Below are 18,223 nucleotides of genomic sequence, written 5' to 3'. Positions count from 1 at the left end.
TGGACTTTATAAAACGGCCTGAATAGACCTGCTTATCGGCAATGCGCCTTATAATCTAGTGCGTCCTATGTTTCGAAAAATACGTTACTTGAGCAAATTGGCTTGATTTACTAAAATATTGCGTAGCTCTGGCCATGCTCCCTCCTCCACCCCAGCGGACGATGGCGTGGAACACCGCAGAGGCCCCCACAGTGGATATGTTTCTTTTACTTTTTATTCCTAGCTGTATGTAGAAGTGTCTGCTTGTATCTGCTGCTTTAATGTCTTTAATGTCCTCTGTGTTCTTTGATGTTTACATCTTACACACATGTAAGATGTGTGTACGTGTTCTATGGCTATGAGTTGTTTTTTTTCCCTTGGCCTCAGTCTGCACCCCCTCTCCAGGACCCAGGCTAAGACCGATTTTTCTTAATTTTATTTTAATATTCTATTTTTTTCTCCCATCCCCTGCCCCTTGTTTACCTGTATCTCATCTTTTTTGTAAGGGGCGCTGAAAGCCGGCAGACCCGTCAGCAATCCTGTTCTGTCTCCCTGTAATGTTTGTCTGATCTTGAATGGGATTGTGCTGAAAATTTTAATTTTCCTGAAGGAACTCTCCTGACGGAATAAATAAAGTACTATCTAATCTAATCTAAATCTAGCTGCAGTACTATTTGGTTGCTAAGCAGGCCTTTGTCATGAACGCTGCAGAAAAATGTAGACTAAATATCAACAGTTCATCAACTTTGTGCCTTGGAGCTTATTTTTCCTGTCTTTAAATTTTCAAACAATCATGCCAAAAATGTCTTGAAAGACAAGACATGGTGTCAGGGACTTAGTGAAAACTTTGCTTGTGGCCAAGGGTCTCCAAATAGCACACTTTTGGAATGCCTGATTGTAACATGAGAAAATCGTGTAAAATCCAACATTATCATGGTGTCATATATATGATGATGTCATATTAACCAAGCCCCCATTGCCATGTATATAGTGACAATCTTGGGCAGTGGTTCTTAACTTTGTTGGAGGTACCGAACCCCACCAGTTTCATATGCGCATTCACCGAACCCTTTTTTAGCGAAAAAGAATTGGGGTTTTTTTTAATTCAAGACAACGTTATGTTTTTTTTTTACTGGTGCACAAAATGAACTGTGCATGAAGACAGTGCGTGAACTCCCATCAAATGACACACCTGCAAATCAGTGTGACTTCTGCTGTTGCCGTATCCTTAGTATGCCGATAGGGAAAAGTTTTTATTTACATGATGAGTCGGGTGTGTCTTGACCTCCGTAGCGGAGGGTTCGATCGAACCCAGGTTAAGAACCACTGATCTAGGGGAAACCCTGAGATGTTCTGTGAAACAATCTACACAACATTTTTACTAAAGAATCACCATTACCGTATTTTCCACACTATAAGTCGCATTTTTTTTTTTTCATAGTTTGGCCGGGGGTGCGATAAATACTCCGGAGCGACTTATGTGCGAAATTATTAACACATTACCGTACAATATTAAATAATATTATTTATTTAATTCGCGGAAGAGACAAAGAAAATGTCAGCACTTGTCACACACACGTCAACCAATAAGAATTCGGCAGTGGAGGGTCATGGCAGAAGTGCATTGTGGGTCATGGAACGCTAACTGCTATATGCTACTGCCGTAGCTATTAAAATGGATCATTTCATCGTTGGCGGTAACTTATAAAAACTGAGGAGGGCTGAACAAAAATGGTACCGAAAAGGAAATCATGTACTGCAGATTACAAGCTGGACGTAGTGAAATATGCAGCAGAAAAGGACAAGAGGAAGCGGCGCATACCTCTGGAGTTGGCAGAGTTGTTTAGAAGTGACATCGAGGAAGAAGATTTCATGGGATTTATCGATTAAGAGTGACAGATTGTTTGGTAAAGGTATAGAATGTTGTATATGTTATAGTTATTTGAATGACTCTTACCATAATATGTTAGGTTAACATAGCAGGCACCTTCTCAGTTGGTTATTTATGCCTCATATAAGGTACACTTATTCAGCCTGTTGTTCACTATTCTTTATTTATTTTAAATTGCCTTTTAAATGTCTATTCTTGGTGTGGGATTTTATCAAATAAATTTCCCCCAAAAATGCGACTTATACTCCAGTGCGACGTATATATGTTTTTTTCCTTCTTTATTATGCATTTTCAGCCGGTGTGAAATATACTCCGGAGCGACTTATAAGCCGAAAAATAAGGTACATGTTATGTAAGGAACAAGGAAGTGTTTTGAATGCAGAAAATATATTACAGGCTCCAGCACCACCCACCACCCCATAAGGGACAGGCGGTAGAAAATGGATGGATGGATTCACTTTATAAATAGACCTGATTAGACCCGCTCATCGGCAGTGTGCCTTACAATCTCTCCCGTCCAAAGGCAAAACCTAGTAACTCACTTCTAGCTGATTTTGAGAAAACAAAGGAAAACCAATCTATCTTGATGCTGTCTTACAAAGATCTACAAAGTCATCAAACGTATAGATGTTTTCTTCAGCTTTCATTTTCTTGCCGATTGAGCCATGGATTGAATCTGCTCTCATGAACGTGTGCCCTTTCTCCAGATATTTGATCACAATCTCGGGTGGGCCCCATTCTGCGTTTGCACATTGGGCAAGAGCCGTGTACAACGTCCAGTTTTTGTTTTGACCTCCACAGTTATCTGCCCAAAAGAGTATGCAAGGGGAAGAATCAAGAACAATACATTTAATGAAGGTGCTTGCAACGTCCTGGGCCAATCTTCCAAATATCCCTTCGTGCCATAACATCACATAATCAGCTTGACCGTCGGCCCCCATTCCTGCAAAAGTCTCATTAAAGACAATAAGGCGACCGACAAAGAAGCTCCGATTTGTCCCTTGAGATACTAGGTTTTTCTGTTGTATCTACGCGGTTATGTGGTAGTTGCTAGGTCCTGTCATGCGCGTAACAGCTTACTTACGCAACAAATTACAATATCGCATACACTAATGTAAAGGATATCACCTAGGAACTCCAAAATTATTATCAGATCAGTTTTGACCAAAATTTAGTTACTGGGTTTTGCCTTTGGACGGGAGATCTGGTGCGCCCTATGTTTGGAAAAATATGGTACTTGAGCAAATTGAATGACTTGATTTACTAAAATGAGTCCTAGTTGGTTGTTAAGCAGGCTTTTGTCATGAACGCAGCAGAAAAATGTTGACTAAATGTCAACAGTTCATCAACTTTGCGCCTTGGAGTTTCTGTCTTTATTTTTCAAACAATCATGCCAAAAGTGTCTTGAAAGACAAGCCATGGTGTCAGGGACTTAGTGAAAACTTTTCCCAAGTGTGGCCAAGCGTCTCCAAATAGCACATTTTTGGAATGCCTGATTTTAACATAAAATCTTGTAAAATACCAATTTTATTTTGTTTCATTGTCCAATTTTAAAAAGGACTTAAGCTTGGGTTTTCCAATCCATACCACCGATTATTTTAAAGGCAAACTCTTATGCCTCAGTGTCACTTTAACACATTCTGACTGATGGGGAGAGATATTTTACTATCACTCTACTCCAAACATTTGAATGACATTTTGGTTTGGTCAAAACGGGGCAATATGTTGATGACTATCAAACAAACCTTGCGGTGACATGAGCAGGTTGACGCTCTCCAGCACATCCAGAAAGAGTTCATTGCGACGATATTTGATGCCCTCGCGACGCCAGCCGATCTGCCCCGTCACCTGGCTGGTGATCTGAGACTGCTCCTCTTTTGTCTGAAGACAAGATTGGGAACCTCATTAGCGTCAGACAACTCTGAAAGGCGACGCTGGAAAAGAGAGCAGATGGCCGTGCGCTGCAGCTGGCAAGGAGGGAAAAAGAGAATGTTTTTATTACCTGGTGCTGAAGCAGGAAATGGTAATCCAGTCCAGATGTAGGAAGGAATGCATGTGGAAGAAAATGACACGTGAGAAAAATAACAAACATATTTCCAATTGAAAGGGGAACATTATCACGATTTCAAAAGGGTTAAAAACAATAAAAATCAGTTCCCAGTGGCTTGTTGTATTTTTTTAAATTTTTTTTCAAAATTTTACCTGTCTCGGTATATCCCTAAATAAAGCTTTAACGTGCCTTATTTTCGCTATCTTCGAAACCACTATCCATTTCCCTGTGATGTCACACAGTGCTGCCAATGTAAACAAACAATGGGAATACCACAGCAAGATATAGTGACTTTAGCTCGGATTCAAACTCGGATTTCAGCGACTTAAGCGATTCAACAGATTACGCATGTATTGAAACGGATGGTTGGAGTATGAAAGTATTGAAGAAGAAACTGAAGCTATTGAGCGAATAGCTATTGACGCTATTCATAGCCATAGATAGCATGGCCGAATAGCTGCGTTAGCATCACCGGTAAAATGTGCGGACCAAACGATCAGGACTTTCGCATCTTTTGACACTGGAGCAACTTAAATCCGTCGATTGGTGTTTTTTTCACATTAAATGTGGGTGGAAGGAAACGTAATATAGTTGCAAATGCATCTGCAAGTTATCCATACATCTCTGTTCCATGTCTGCTTTAGCACCGCCGGTAAATAGCATGTTAGCATCGATTAGCGTAGCATGTTAGCATCGATTACCTGGCAGTCAACATCAACAAAACTCACCTTTGTGATTTCGTTGACTATCGTTGCAAATGCATCTGCAGGTTATCCATACATCTCTGTGCCATGTCTGCCTTAGCATCGCCGGTAAAATGTGGATACACTCCGGCACATTCAATGGGGGTCTGGCGGCAGACACTTTGGCATCTTCGGGCCAGTGGTGCAACTTGAATCCCTCCCTGTTAGTGTTGTTACACCCTCTGACAACACACCGACGAGGCATGATGTCTCCAAGGTTCCCAAAAATAGTCAAAAAAACGGAAAATAACAGAGCTGAGACCCGGTGTTTGTAATGTGTTGAAAATGAAAATGGCGGCTGTGTTACCTCGGCGACGTCACATTCTGACGTCATCGCCTCCAGCGCGATAAACAGAAAGGTGTTTAATTCGCAAAAAATCACCCATTTAGAGTTCGGAAATCGGTTAAAAAAATATATGGTCTTTTTTCTGCACCTTCAAGGTATATATTGACGCTTACGTAGGTCTGGTGATAATGTTCCCCTTTAAAGTTGCAAGCAGCGTTGAATGGGCCCTCGTGCACCTCAGGGTTTGCACAAGTTGGCGAATGACGCATGCCGTCACGTCATTCGTGAAAATGGGAAAACTGGAGCATGTGATAGGACGTTACCTCTGTTTTAGTTTTCTAGCAAAAGGGGGCAATCCTAGTGTCTTTTTAAACATCTAGTCATGATTAGTTCCTGACCTTAAAGTCCTTACAACAGTCTGGAAGGAGATTGGATCCTTTAAAGTCAGGTAAGTTTTTTTTCCCGCCAGGCTCTGCCCACTACGAGTGGGTACAAATTGTTAGTGGCACATCTAGAACTTCAAGTGGCATCATCATCACTTGAACCAATTATGATTAAGATCTGAATTTGTCGTACAAATGTTGAACATTTTGTGGTGAACCATCATATCAAAGTTTGGCGCCAAGCCACGCCCACATATTAAGACGCAGACAAAATTCCTTCGCAATTTATCTTCGCCCATCTCTCAAGTATCAGTCATTTCAACCGCGGTTGATTTAGTCAAAGTCCTTTGGAGAAGTTTGTTAAAAGTACAACTCCTGCTTTTGGGCAAGAGATGGCCGACTTCCTGTTATTTTTTAAATTATTTTTTTTTTTTTTTTGTCCTGTCCAGCTTCTCAGGCAAATCATATAGTTGATGTAAATGCCCATATCGGCTGTTCAGATTTACTTTACAAAAGAGAAGTGTAAGATACTTCTCTTGTTGTCTTATTTGAATGTGACTTTATTAAATGTATTTATATTATCATTTGGTGCAGCCGGGCCGGAGCAGGAGGGGATAGAAAGAGAAAAAAAGGAAGACAGAGGGGGAAATTGTGGGGATAAGAGGGGGATTAGACAGAGAGACAAAAACAACAACAGCAAATACAACAATAACAACAACAACAATAGAACAACACCAGCACATACATAATATGTACAAATATGATCGTAAAAGTGATAGCAAATAAGCAGTTAGTGAAATAAATAATATAGTAACGACAATGAGCATTTTTACACTAAAACTGGAGCAATACAAATACAAATAGAAAAAGCGCTATTGATCATGAACAAAACCAATAGATTACCACTATTATCAACAATAAAGTTGTTCAAATGCAACGATACGTATACATAATGATAGCTAGAAAGATAATATAAATAAATAAATTAAAAAAAAAGAAAAGAAAAAAGAAGGAATACCGAAAGATGAAAGGGAAGAGAGAGAGGCAACCTATATTAATCTTGTATATTGTTATAGTAACAATGGTTTAAGCTCTGTCAATATGCCTTGTGTTACCCAGTTTACGACTTCCTGTTAAGAATATAAAAATGGGTGTTTGAGACTTTTACTAGCCTCTCGTCAGCGAAATTTGTGACAGTGGAAGTTGCTTCCTCGCAGTTCCACTGTAGACACGGCACAAGAGCTAAGCGTGCAGTTTTTAACAAAGGTTTTAACGTACATAGGTTTCATCAAAAGTCTTTCTACCCCAGAACGTGACTTTTCAGTCACGTCCGTATCCTCTCTCCTCTCCTGCTCCCGGCCGCTTACTGTTAAATAATACAGATAAGATTACCACGTACCATCTGTGAAATCTAATCACCGGCCAGCTGTGTCTCGCCATCAGCACCCCGTCCGATGGTGCTCGGTCCTCGATACAAATACACGTAGCGTTACACCCCTAATAAATACACTTTTGGTGAATTGACTTAGTTGTGATATCTCTCTCTGCATGAAAGTTTATAAGTAGCATACATTCATGCAGTATGAAGAAGAATGTTTTAATGTAGACACATAGAATCATCATACTGCTGTGATTATATGCATCAAGTGTTCATTCAAGGCCAAGGCAAAATATCGAGATATATACCGTGGCCTAAAAATATCGAGATATTAGGCCCTAAATAGTCCTGAAGGAAATAAGAACCATAGATACAACTATAAAAAAAAAAAAGAGCTGAAAACTTAGATCATTGAGGACACTGACCTGTCCCTTAATGCCTTGCTGAGTGATGAAGGTCTTCAGTGCTCCAGTTTCTGAGTTCTGGGGGTATCCAAAGTCCAGAATCTCTGTGTGAACAAACAAAAAATGAAAGTTCCAATAAGAGACAAAGTAGGACAACATGCATCTGATCCGGGGAGTTTGGACTTCTTACCGTCGAGCAGCTCGTAGATGAGCACAAAGTTGTTCTTGATGTTCTCCTCGCTGATCTTGCCAAAGTAGGCCGTCATGACGTCGCACATCTTGTAGAGGAACTCGAACACCATGGCGGCGTTGACGTTCTGCTTGGTGACGGCCGCCAACCAGATGTTGGAGCGCTTCACGTGGAAGAAGCTGGTGCGGGCGATGTTGGTCACCGGAGAGCGCACCTGCTGCCGCGCGTGGATCACGTTCACGCGGAACGCGTCCACCGCGTTGCGTCTGGATTGGCAAGGAGGCAAGACGGGAGAGGAACTTAGCTGGAAGTTAGAACATAGATCTCTTGTAAGTGAAGTGAAGTGAATTATATTTATATAGCGCTTTTTCTCTAGTGACTCAAAGCGCTTTACATAGTGAAACCCAATATCTAAGTTACATTCAAACCAGTGTGGGTGGCACTGGGAGCAGGTGGGTAAAGTGTCTTGCCCAAGGACACAACGGCAATGACTAGGATGGCGGAAGCGGGAATCGAACCTGCAACCCTCAGGTTGCTGGCACGGCCACTCTACCAACCGAGCTAAACCGCCTGTAATATGTCAGATGTCAAACGAACACGGTTGGATTGGACTGGTCCGGTGGCCATGGATGAAGTACTGGGTGTCCAGAGTCGGGACCCGGGATGGACCGCTCGTCCTGAGTCGGGACCCGGGATGGACCGCTCGTCCTGAGTCGGGACCCGGGATGGACCGCTCGTCCTGAGTCGGGACCCGGGATGGACCGCTCGTCCTGAGTCGGGACCCGGGATGGACCGCTCGTCCTGAGTCGGGACCCGGGATGGACCGCTCGTCCTGAGTCGGGACCCGGGATGGACCGCTCGTCCAGAGTCGGGACCCGGGATGGACCGCTCGTCCAGAGTCGGGACCCGGGATGGACCGCTCGTCCAGAGTCGGGACCCGGGATGGACCGCTCGTCCAGAGTCGGGACCCGGGATGGACCGCTCGTCCAGAGTCGGGACCCGGGATGGACCGCTCGTCCAGAGTCGGGACCCGGGATGGACCGCTCGTCCAGAGTCGGGACCCGGGATGGACCGCTCGTCCAGAGTCGGGACCCGGGATGGACCGCTCGTCCAGAGTCGGGACCCGGGATGGACCGCTCGTCCAGAGTCGGGACCCGGGATGGACCGCTCGTCCAGAGACGGGACCCGGGATGGACCGCTCGTCCAGAGTCGGGACCCGGGATGGACCGCTCGTCCAGAGTCGGGACCCGGGATGGACCGCTCGTCCAGAGTCGGGACCCGGGATGGACCGCTCGTCCAGAGTCGGGACCCGGGATGGACCGCTCGTCCAGAGTCGGGACCCGGGATGGACCGCTCGTCCAGAGTCGGGACCCGGGATGGACCGCTCGTCCAGAGTCGGGACCCGGGATGGACCGCTCGTCCAGAGTCGGGACCCGGGATGGACCGCTCGTCCAGAGTCGGGACCCGGGATGGACCGCTCGTCCAGAGTCGGGACCCGGGATGGACCGCTCGTCCAGAGTCGGGACCCGGGATGGACCGCTCGTCCAGAGTCGGGACCCGGGATGGACCGCTCGTCCAGAGTCGGGACCCGGGATGGACCGCTCGTCCAGAGTCGGGACCCAGGATGGACCGCTCGTCCAGAGTCGGGACCCAGGATGGACCGCTCGTCCAGAGTCGGGACCCAGGATGGACCGCTCGTCCAGAGTCGGGACCCAGGATGGACCGCTCGTCCAGAGTCGGGACCCAGGATGGACCGCTCGTCCAGAGTCGGGACCCAGGATGGACCGCTCGTCCAGAGTCGGGACCCAGGATGGACCGCTCGTCCAGAGTCGGGACCCAGGATGGACCGCTCGGTTGTGTATCGGTTGGGGACATCTCTGTGCTGCTGATCCGCCTCCGCTTGGGATGGTTTCCTGCTGGCTCCACTTTGGACGGGACTCTCGCTACTATATTAGATCCACTTTGGTCTAGATCAGGGGTCGGCAACAAGTGTGATGCTCACAGAGAAAAAAGGCATAAATAAACATTCCAAGCGACATCTTTAGCGATCTTCACAACCATTTTACAGCCCTTCTTGTCAACTAACATAATAGTTTGCCTCGAGACAAACCTTGTATGTAAAAAGTATATAAAAAGCAAATGTTTGCACTTCCAAGAGCCTAAATAAGTCAATCCAATTTCGTTGCGATCCTACAAATGAGCTTCTGCTTCACAGGGGAACTGCACTTTATTTTTTTGGCCTATCATTCACAATCTCAATGCAAGACAAGAAAACATAAACATGGTTTTCTTTTTTGAGGCACTCTAACGTGTAAAATACGGCAGTGGCTAACAATAAAGGTAATAGGAGTAATACATTGCGCCCATAAAGCCCTATAAAAACACCCAAAAACCACCGACAAAACTCCATTTACATGTCGTGACCTGCCTGTGAAGTAATAGGGAAAGTATTGTTATTATAAGCCCTAATGCGGAAGAACTACTTTTAGTGGCACCGTGATCAGAGAGAGGTAATTAGCTTGTGCAGCTATTGAGCTGCTGCATCGCCTCAGAGTAGTTAAATGTTTGTGCTGGATTAGAATTCATGCCTCACACTCTTATAGTACTTGTTTTTTGTTTTACTTGCGTGAGGAGTATCATCCATTCTTCATTCAAACAGGAAGATATCAATATCCCATCAGTCAGCATCTCGGCAAGTGATTGTTTTGTATTTCTTGTTTCGTTTTTTTTTTTTTTTTGCTTAGCAATGCTGGATCTGCAAAGCACTTGGCTTTTAAAACTTGGGAGTTCATCCTCCTTAGGTTCAGGCTAAAAAATATAAGGTTCTGGATCATAATTTGTTCCAAAGTAGTAGTTGTCGGCTCTCATTAAGTCAGTCATTAATAGCGAACTTTGTGATGTTCCTGAGAAAATATGCTTGAAATGACCAAATCATGTAAATATTACATATTATAAATGTGCCAGTTTAAACGTTACACTTACAGCATGTATACAAAAGAGTTCTTTATATGCTGAATTGTTGCCAACTACCTCCATTGTTAGCTACATTTTTGTCAACTACCTCCATTGTTGCCAACTACCTCCATTGTTAGCGACATTGTTACCAACTACCTCCATTGTTAGCGACATTGTTACCAACTACCTCCATTGTTAGCTACATTATTACCAACTACCTCCATTTGTTACCAACTACCTCCATTTGTTAGCTACATTGTTACCAACTACCTCCATTTGTTACCAACTACCTCCATTTGTTAGCTACATTGTTACCAACTACCTCCATTTGTTACCAACTACCTCCATTTGTTAGCTACATTGTTACCAACTACCTCCATGTGTTACCAACTACCTCCATTTGTTAGCTACATTGTTACCAACTACCTCCATGTGTTACCAACTACCTCCATATGTTAGCGACATTGTAGCCAACTACCTCCATTGTTGCCAACTACCTCCATTTGTTGCCAACTACCTCCATTGTTAGCTACATTGTTGCCAACCACCTCCATTGTTAGCTACCTTGTTACCAACTACCTCCATTGTTAGCTACGTAGTTGCCAACTACCTCCATTGTTACCAACTGACTCCATTGTTGCCAACCACCTCCATTGTTACCAACTACCTCCATTGTTACCAATTACCTCCATTGTTACCAATTACCTCCATTGTTACTAACTACCTCCATTTGTTACCAACTACCTCCATTTGTTACCAACTACCTCCATTTGTTACCAACTACCTCCATTGTTAGCTACATTGTTGCCAACCACCTCCATTGTTAGCTACTTTTGAGAGCTTTCTTTAATGAGTTAGAATGCATAAAGAAGGAAACACATGTGTTCCTGTCCACAGTCGGACTGTGACTGACAGTTAAAATTCCACAGAAAGTGCAGTTCCCCTTCAACAACCATCATATCTCATGCGCAAACTCCATGCGAACTTCGTTGCTCGTACCCAACAAATAAATAATGACTAGCTGGCTTTTGTTCGTTACTCTTGTGTGATGGGTTCGGTTCATGGCAGGTGACTCATGCTGGGAGGAAATAATGGGCATGCAGTTTAGAATAGTAGGAACTATTTAGAAAACGGGGACGGAGAGATCATGCGTGCACTTGGCTTACCTATTCCTACATGGGCCGTTACGGACGGATCGGGGGAAATGGTGATAAAAGAGGAAAAGAGGATGAAGAGCAGCAAAAATGCACAAGAGACATTTTCGTGCATGGCGTACACGCAGACAGGTGGTGTTGATCATGATATCATCAGGAGAGAATTTGCCCTAACAATGGCTCTTTACTGCAAGACAAAATGAGGGTGAGTTGAAGTAAACATGGTCGTATTGGGTAGTCCGTGGACTTTCAAAGCGGTGTGGCTCAACCAGAAAGAAGATCAGGACGAGAAGATTCTATGAGGCACAAACCTGCGCTAACACAGATTTGACATTTTTCTATTGAACTTGGTGTTTAAAGAAGAAAATGGCTGAGTTAGCATGTTGCTTGAGTCACACAAAGGGTACAAATATAATTTTGTATGTCTATAATAGGGTTACTCCATATAAATGTGGCCGACGATGGATCTTTTAATACTATTAGTGAAGTGAATTGTGAATTATATTTATATAGCGCTTTTTCTCTGGTGACTCAAAGCGCTTTACATAGTGAAACCCAATATCTAAGTACATTCAAACCAGTGTGGGTGGCACTGGGAGCATGTGGTTAAAGTGTCTTGCCCAAGGACACAGTGGCAGTGACTAGGTTGGCAGAAGCGGGAATCGAACCTGCAACCCTCAAGTTGCTGGCACGGCCACTCTACCAACCGAGCTAAACCTCCCTATGTTGTGATAATGCGTGTTGATGAGAAAGTCTCAGATTTGACCGCCTCAAGCTGTAACAAACGCTAACGGCTAACGTCCCTCCACAGTGCCTCCAAGGCGGCAAATAACCATATTTTTCTGACATCAAGCCGCTACTTTTTATCTACACCTGCGGCTTATAAAACGTGCACCTAATTGGTGGGTTTTTCTTTGCTAACGGCAATAATGTTTTGTATTCAACAAATAGTTTTCATGACCGACAGAGGCACTAAACAGGTGTGTGCTATGGTGCCATCTTTCTGACATATTTGTTAACTAAACTTAAAAAAGTACCAATGATTGTCACACACACACTAGGTGTGGTGAAATTTGTCGTCTGCATTTGACCCATCCCCTTGATCACCCCCTGGGAAGTGAGGGGAGCAGTGAGCAGCACCGGTGCCCCGCCCGGGAATCATTTATGGTGATTTAACCCATAGTTCCAAGTGCCAAGCAGGGAGGCAATGGGTCCCATTTTTTTGTAGTCTTTGGTATGACTCGGCCGGGGTTTGAACTCCCAACCTACCGATCTCAGGGTGGACACTCTAACCACTAGACCACTAAGTAGGTGCTGATACAGGTGCTGCATGTTGCAAATGTACTTCTTGTTGTATCTATCCCGTTCCGACTACTAATTGTCTATAGCGTTTCTTCTCTCCAAGCAACTTTTGTAAGTTTTACAATACAACTAAAACAATTCATACTTACTAAACCATCCCATGTGTGATTACTGTAGGAGTGTTTTCACACACATTTGTACGTGCTATCGTAAAGTAATCAACATGAACTAATATGTTAACGCGTTGACGAGTGTCTCTGTTAGTATTATTAACATACGATGGCATTCTCTTTGTATTGTTTTGGTTACGTAAGGGCTCTCCCTTAGAGATAGGGTGAGAAGCTCTGCCATCTGGGAGGAGCTCAAAGTAAAGTCGCTGCTCCTCCACATTGAGAAGAGCCAGATGAGATGGCTCGGGCATCTGGTCAGGATGCCACCCGAACACCTCCTTAGGGAGGTGTTTCGGGCACGTCCGACCGGTAGGAGGCCACGGGGAAGACCCAGGACACGTTGGGAAGACTATGTCTACCGGCTGGCATGGGAACGCCTCAGGATCCCCCAGGAAGAGCTAGACGGAGTGGCTGGGGAGAGGGAAGTCAGGGCTTTCCTGCTTAGGCTGCTGCCCCAGCGACCCGACCTCGGATAAGTGGAAGATGATGGATGGATGTTTATTTTGTTTCTACAATGTTCTACATTAAAAACATATAAAAACGCTGCATTAAATAAATGGCCCTTGGGCCACACTTTGAGCAGCACTGGTTAACATATATAGCAGCACGGTGAAACGGGGGGTTAAGTGCATGTGCCTCACAATACGAAGGTCCTGAGTAGTCCTGAGTTTAATCCCAGGCTCGGGATCTTTCTATGTGGAGTTTGCATGTTCTCCCCGTGACTGCGTGGGTTCCCTCCGGGTACTCCGGCTTCCTCCCACCTCCAAAGACATGCACCTGGCGATAAGTTGATTGGCAACACTAAATGGTCCCTAGTGTGTGAATGTGAGTGTAAATGTCGTCTGTGTTGGCCCTGTGATGAGGTGGCGACTTGTCCAGGATCAGGATGTACCCCGCCTTCCGCCTGAATGCAGCTGAGATAGGCTCCAGCACACCCCACGACCCCAAAAGGGACAAGCGGTAGAAAACGGAGGGCATAGTGTTACCAAACGATCGACGAGTGTGTCTAAGCCTGGGGTGTCAAACTCATTTTAGCTCAGAGGCCGCATGAAGAAAAATCTATTCCCACACGGGCCGGACCACGAAATTCATGGCACATTAACTTAAAAAATAAACACAACTTCATATTCTTTTCTTTGTTTTACTTTGGCCAAATATAGAACAAGCACATTCAGAAAATATACCGTATTTTTCGGATTATGAATCGCTCCGGAGTATAAGGCACACCAGTCGAAAATGCATAATAAATAAAGAAAAACATAAGTCGCACTAGAGTATAAGTCGCATTTTTGGGGGAAATTTATTCGATAAAATCCAACACCAAGAATAGACATTTGAAAGGCAATTTAAAATAAAGAATAGTGAACAACAATAATAAGTAAGTGTACGTTATATGAAGCATAAATAACGGACTGAGAACATGCCTGGTATGTTAACCTAACATATTATGGTAAGAGTCATTCAAATAACTATAAACATATAGAACATGCTAAACCTTTACCAAACAATCTGTCACTCCTAATCGCTAATCTCAGTTTTTATAAATTAAATAAATAAATATTAAATAAATAAATGGGTTGTACTTGTATAGCGCTTTTCTACCTTCAAGGTACTCAAAGCGCTTTGACACTACTTCCACATTTACCCATTCACACACACATTCACACACTGATGGAGGGAGCTGCCATGCAAGGCGCCAACCAGCACCCATCAGGAGCAAGGGTGAAGTGTCTTGCTCAGGACACAACGGACGTGACGAGGTTGGTACTAGGTGGGATTTGAACCAGGGCCCCTCGGGTTGCGCACGGCCACTCTCCCACTGCGCCACGCCATTCCCTAAATTACCGCCAATGCTGAAATGATCAATTTTCATAGGTACTGAAGTAGTAGCAGGTAGCATCTTTTTTTTCACAATGCACTTCTGCCATGATCCGCCCCTGCCAAATTTTTATTGGTTGACGTGTGTGTGACGATTGCTGATATACATCTAGACTCTTACGTGAATGAGCTAAATAATATTTGATATTTTACGGTAATGTGTTAATAATTTCACAAACATGTCGGTCCAGAGTATAAATCACACCCCTCGCCAAACTATGAAGAAAACTGCGATTTATAATCCCAAAAATACTGTACACGCTAAAAATAATCCTCTTGGCAAAACACTTGGAACTCTGTTGCAGTTGAACACCATGAAGAACACAATGAACTTGGACTTTGCCTAAGAGTTTTTACAGCGCCATTTAACTTTAAGCACTTCCTGTTTAGCATTCTCGTGTTGGCAGTTCATTAAAAACGTTTAGAAAAGCAAACGATTGTTTACTCAAACCGCTGCCATGGTGAAATGTGAATACGGCCACAGCACATTCATTTATAATCATTCAAATACTACAATGATAATTAAACATGGTGTCCGAAGCTTAGGGTAAAATAACTACAAACTTAACCAATGTGAACATAGTAGATTTAAGTATGAAATAAAATATATCAATCACAACAAATGTAGAAACACACATTTTTACAATGGAGTTCAGGGTGCGTATCGAGCATCCAACCAATTGCGAGCCCTACATGGAACACTAACTACAAAGATGATAGTCATGTTTACTATAGTCTAAGCATCTTACCGTTTGGCTATTTCATTCGTTGAGTGGATAATTTACAATGAAAGAAGGTATTGTGCGTCGACACTCCCGCCAACGGGAGCAGCTGATTGCTAGCACCTGCGCTTATTAAAGTATTGGCAGCCCAGCCAGAGGGCGCTTAAAGTCAGCTGACATGTCATCTTTAAACACTGTCATGTGTGACGTAGGTTACACTTGAATTGCTATTGCGTCATCCAGTGGACACATTTAGAACAGCAGTTTATTTAAAAGCTCATTTTTTATATTTAAAAAACTGACCTTGCGGACCGCGGGTCGTACATTTGACACCCCTGCTCTAAACTGTGTCTTCAACTTCTTAGCACTTACTGAATCTAAGTGAATAAAAGTTGGGATTCTTCTGGAGGTTTTCTGTGTGATAGTACTTGTAGAGTAACTGCATTACCCAGAAGTCTTAGCAGTAGAGCAAAACTGGAAGTGTAGACGATAGTACTAGTGGTGATACGAGGAAGTATAAATATCCATATGAGAGTATACCACAGAGTTGTACATAAGTTCTTTTGTTGCTGATAGTGCGGTATTGAAACCATATAACATTCTACACGCTTTGCATGCTGTTTTAGGCACACTTTCTGGGCTTGTGGAGGCAGATATTCCGTTCACCAGGCGAATACGTCACAAGGCATGAGGAAAATGTAATGATTTTCTTTTGACATCATAATTGATTAATCAGATTACAATTTAAAAGTGATTAATCGTGCAGCCCTACTTACCTGACCAGGTGTTAAATCACTGGCTTAAAAGTACCCCCCCGCCCCCAACCAAAAAACATTGGTCTCCTTCTTCCTTTATGGGTCACAGAATGTAAACGGAAAGTAGGTTTCTGTATACAAGAACTAACAACCATGAAGCAACATTGTCCTTTTTGCTGAGAAATGTCCTATATATGCGGACAATAAACCAGCAAACAACCTGGTGCACTTATGGATCAAGTTATATTGTACTCTTTACACAGAAATACCACCAGCAGACAACACGCTAGACGCATACATGCAAACAAAACCAAGCCGGGTTTCTGCGAGTGTCAGCAGGGCTGGGCCAAAGACACATTTTGTTTGACGAAAAAATCATTCCCGATAAATGATACTATTGCCATTATTTTTTTATGAGACCCAATCAACCATTGATTTAATAATACCTAATAATAATGCATGTATTAACTGTAAAATGCAGTAAACTTGTATGTGTATTTTAAAATTGTATTTGAAATGGCAACATTTAAATATCCATGTAAAATAAAACAAATATACTTCGTCGGTTACCAAAACTTTGCACATATATAGTTTAATTAATTAATTAAATATCCCAAAGAGGGTGATGGGAGGCTGAAATATACATAGCCGTAACAATAAATAAAATAGCTAAGTAAAGTATGGACAAACAACGTTACACTTCAGTATTGAACGTGCAGGCAGAGGTAGAGTTGAACATGACTTAACTGACAATCAAGTTCAGACCTTCTTAAGCAAAAGTGCAAAGTACCAATACAAACACTACACTTTAAGCAGCTCTATTAACGGTTATATGCAAAACAAAATTAAGTTTGGCAGATTCCGAGTGAGGAACACCAACATGACAACACTTTTAAAAAAATGCTAGTTTTAAAACCGTATTAAATGGCAGCACTATCTTGTTAACATTCACCGAACAGGAAGTGAGTTTGGACTGCCGAGTAGTTGTATTTCGAGTAAGCGTTGTTGTATTCGCGCGAATTTGGCAAACTGGTTCCTCGGTCTTGATAGTCTCATCTTGTTCCAAAGGTTTAAACTGAAATATTCCCACATTTGTGCGGTGGCCTTTGGTTTTGTGATCATTTTATCCATGTTAGCTGCTACATGCTAACTAGTTGCACTGTGTGATGCTAGCGTCACTGCACAAAGAGTCAAAGATCATTCACCTTCTGTTCACGTCGCTTGGTACAAACGCACAAAGCCGATAAAAATGCGAATGCTCTTGAAGCCTGCATGACTAAGACATTGTCAGTAAGTTAACGCTCTGCCTTTTTACCAGCTGTGATACCACAATGCCATTTAGGATCGAACCTGAACCCACTACCACTTATAGGATATTTTCAGAAAGTAAGACGGCCCTTGTTTAAAAAAATAGTTTTGAAAAATATTTCTCAGATAAAACTAATGATCCTTCAGTATCAGTGAAATCATATTTGTATCAATGATGTCTATCAGCTGCTTCACTGATCACGATCATCTCAATAATAACACTCTGTTTGCCATCCTGCCCGACCTTTGACACACTTTTTGAGCAGCTCTCTGTTAAGAGTTGCATCTCTCAAGGTCACTGGTCTGTGTATGTGTGTATGTGTATGTGTGTGTGTGTGTGTGTGTGTGACAACATGTCATTTTTTGCAGAGAAAGAGAGTTATTTTGGAGTCACTACTGTATCAGGGTTGTTCAACTAAATTGTTCCAGGGGCAATGATTCCAAAAAACTAACGACTGGTGAGCCCGACTTTTCCATTCTTTATTATTCTAATTCTGATAACCAGCATTCTCTGTAGCAGACATTGTTGGTCTATTTTGTCAGTTACACATTTAAAAATAAAATAGCCTTGAGTGATATGACCTTTTATTAATATCGCAATATTTTTATGCTATGTCACGATGCAAGATATGTCTCGATATTTTGCCTTAGCCTTGAATGAACACTTGATGCATA

The 18,223-nt window shown here is 43.0% G+C and overlaps 1 protein-coding gene across 1 annotated transcript in view; it reads right to left on the bottom strand.

Annotated features, from left to right (window-relative positions):
• LOC133568039 (AP-2 complex subunit mu-A-like) overlaps positions 1–18,223 on the bottom strand; it is a 50,628-nt gene that overhangs the window by 23,923 nt on the left and 8,482 nt on the right. Inside the window, exons 3-6 of the mRNA XM_061919746.1 lie at positions 7,305–7,570; positions 7,136–7,218; positions 3,873–3,878; positions 3,616–3,751 (exon numbers count right to left, since the gene is read on the bottom strand). Coding sequence (XP_061775730.1) covers positions 3,616–3,751; positions 3,873–3,878; positions 7,136–7,218; positions 7,305–7,570 — 491 coding nt within the window. The remainder of the gene's footprint in view (positions 1–3,615; positions 3,752–3,872; positions 3,879–7,135; positions 7,219–7,304; positions 7,571–18,223) is intronic.

The sequence above is a fragment of the Nerophis ophidion genome, linkage group LG14 (assembly GCF_033978795.1).
Source record: "Nerophis ophidion isolate RoL-2023_Sa linkage group LG14, RoL_Noph_v1.0, whole genome shotgun sequence".
NCBI classification, from domain to species: domain Eukaryota; kingdom Metazoa; phylum Chordata; class Actinopteri; order Syngnathiformes; family Syngnathidae; genus Nerophis; species Nerophis ophidion.
The sequence above is the reverse complement of the archived record's forward strand: the minus strand, read 5'-3'. Positions and strand labels throughout refer to the sequence as shown.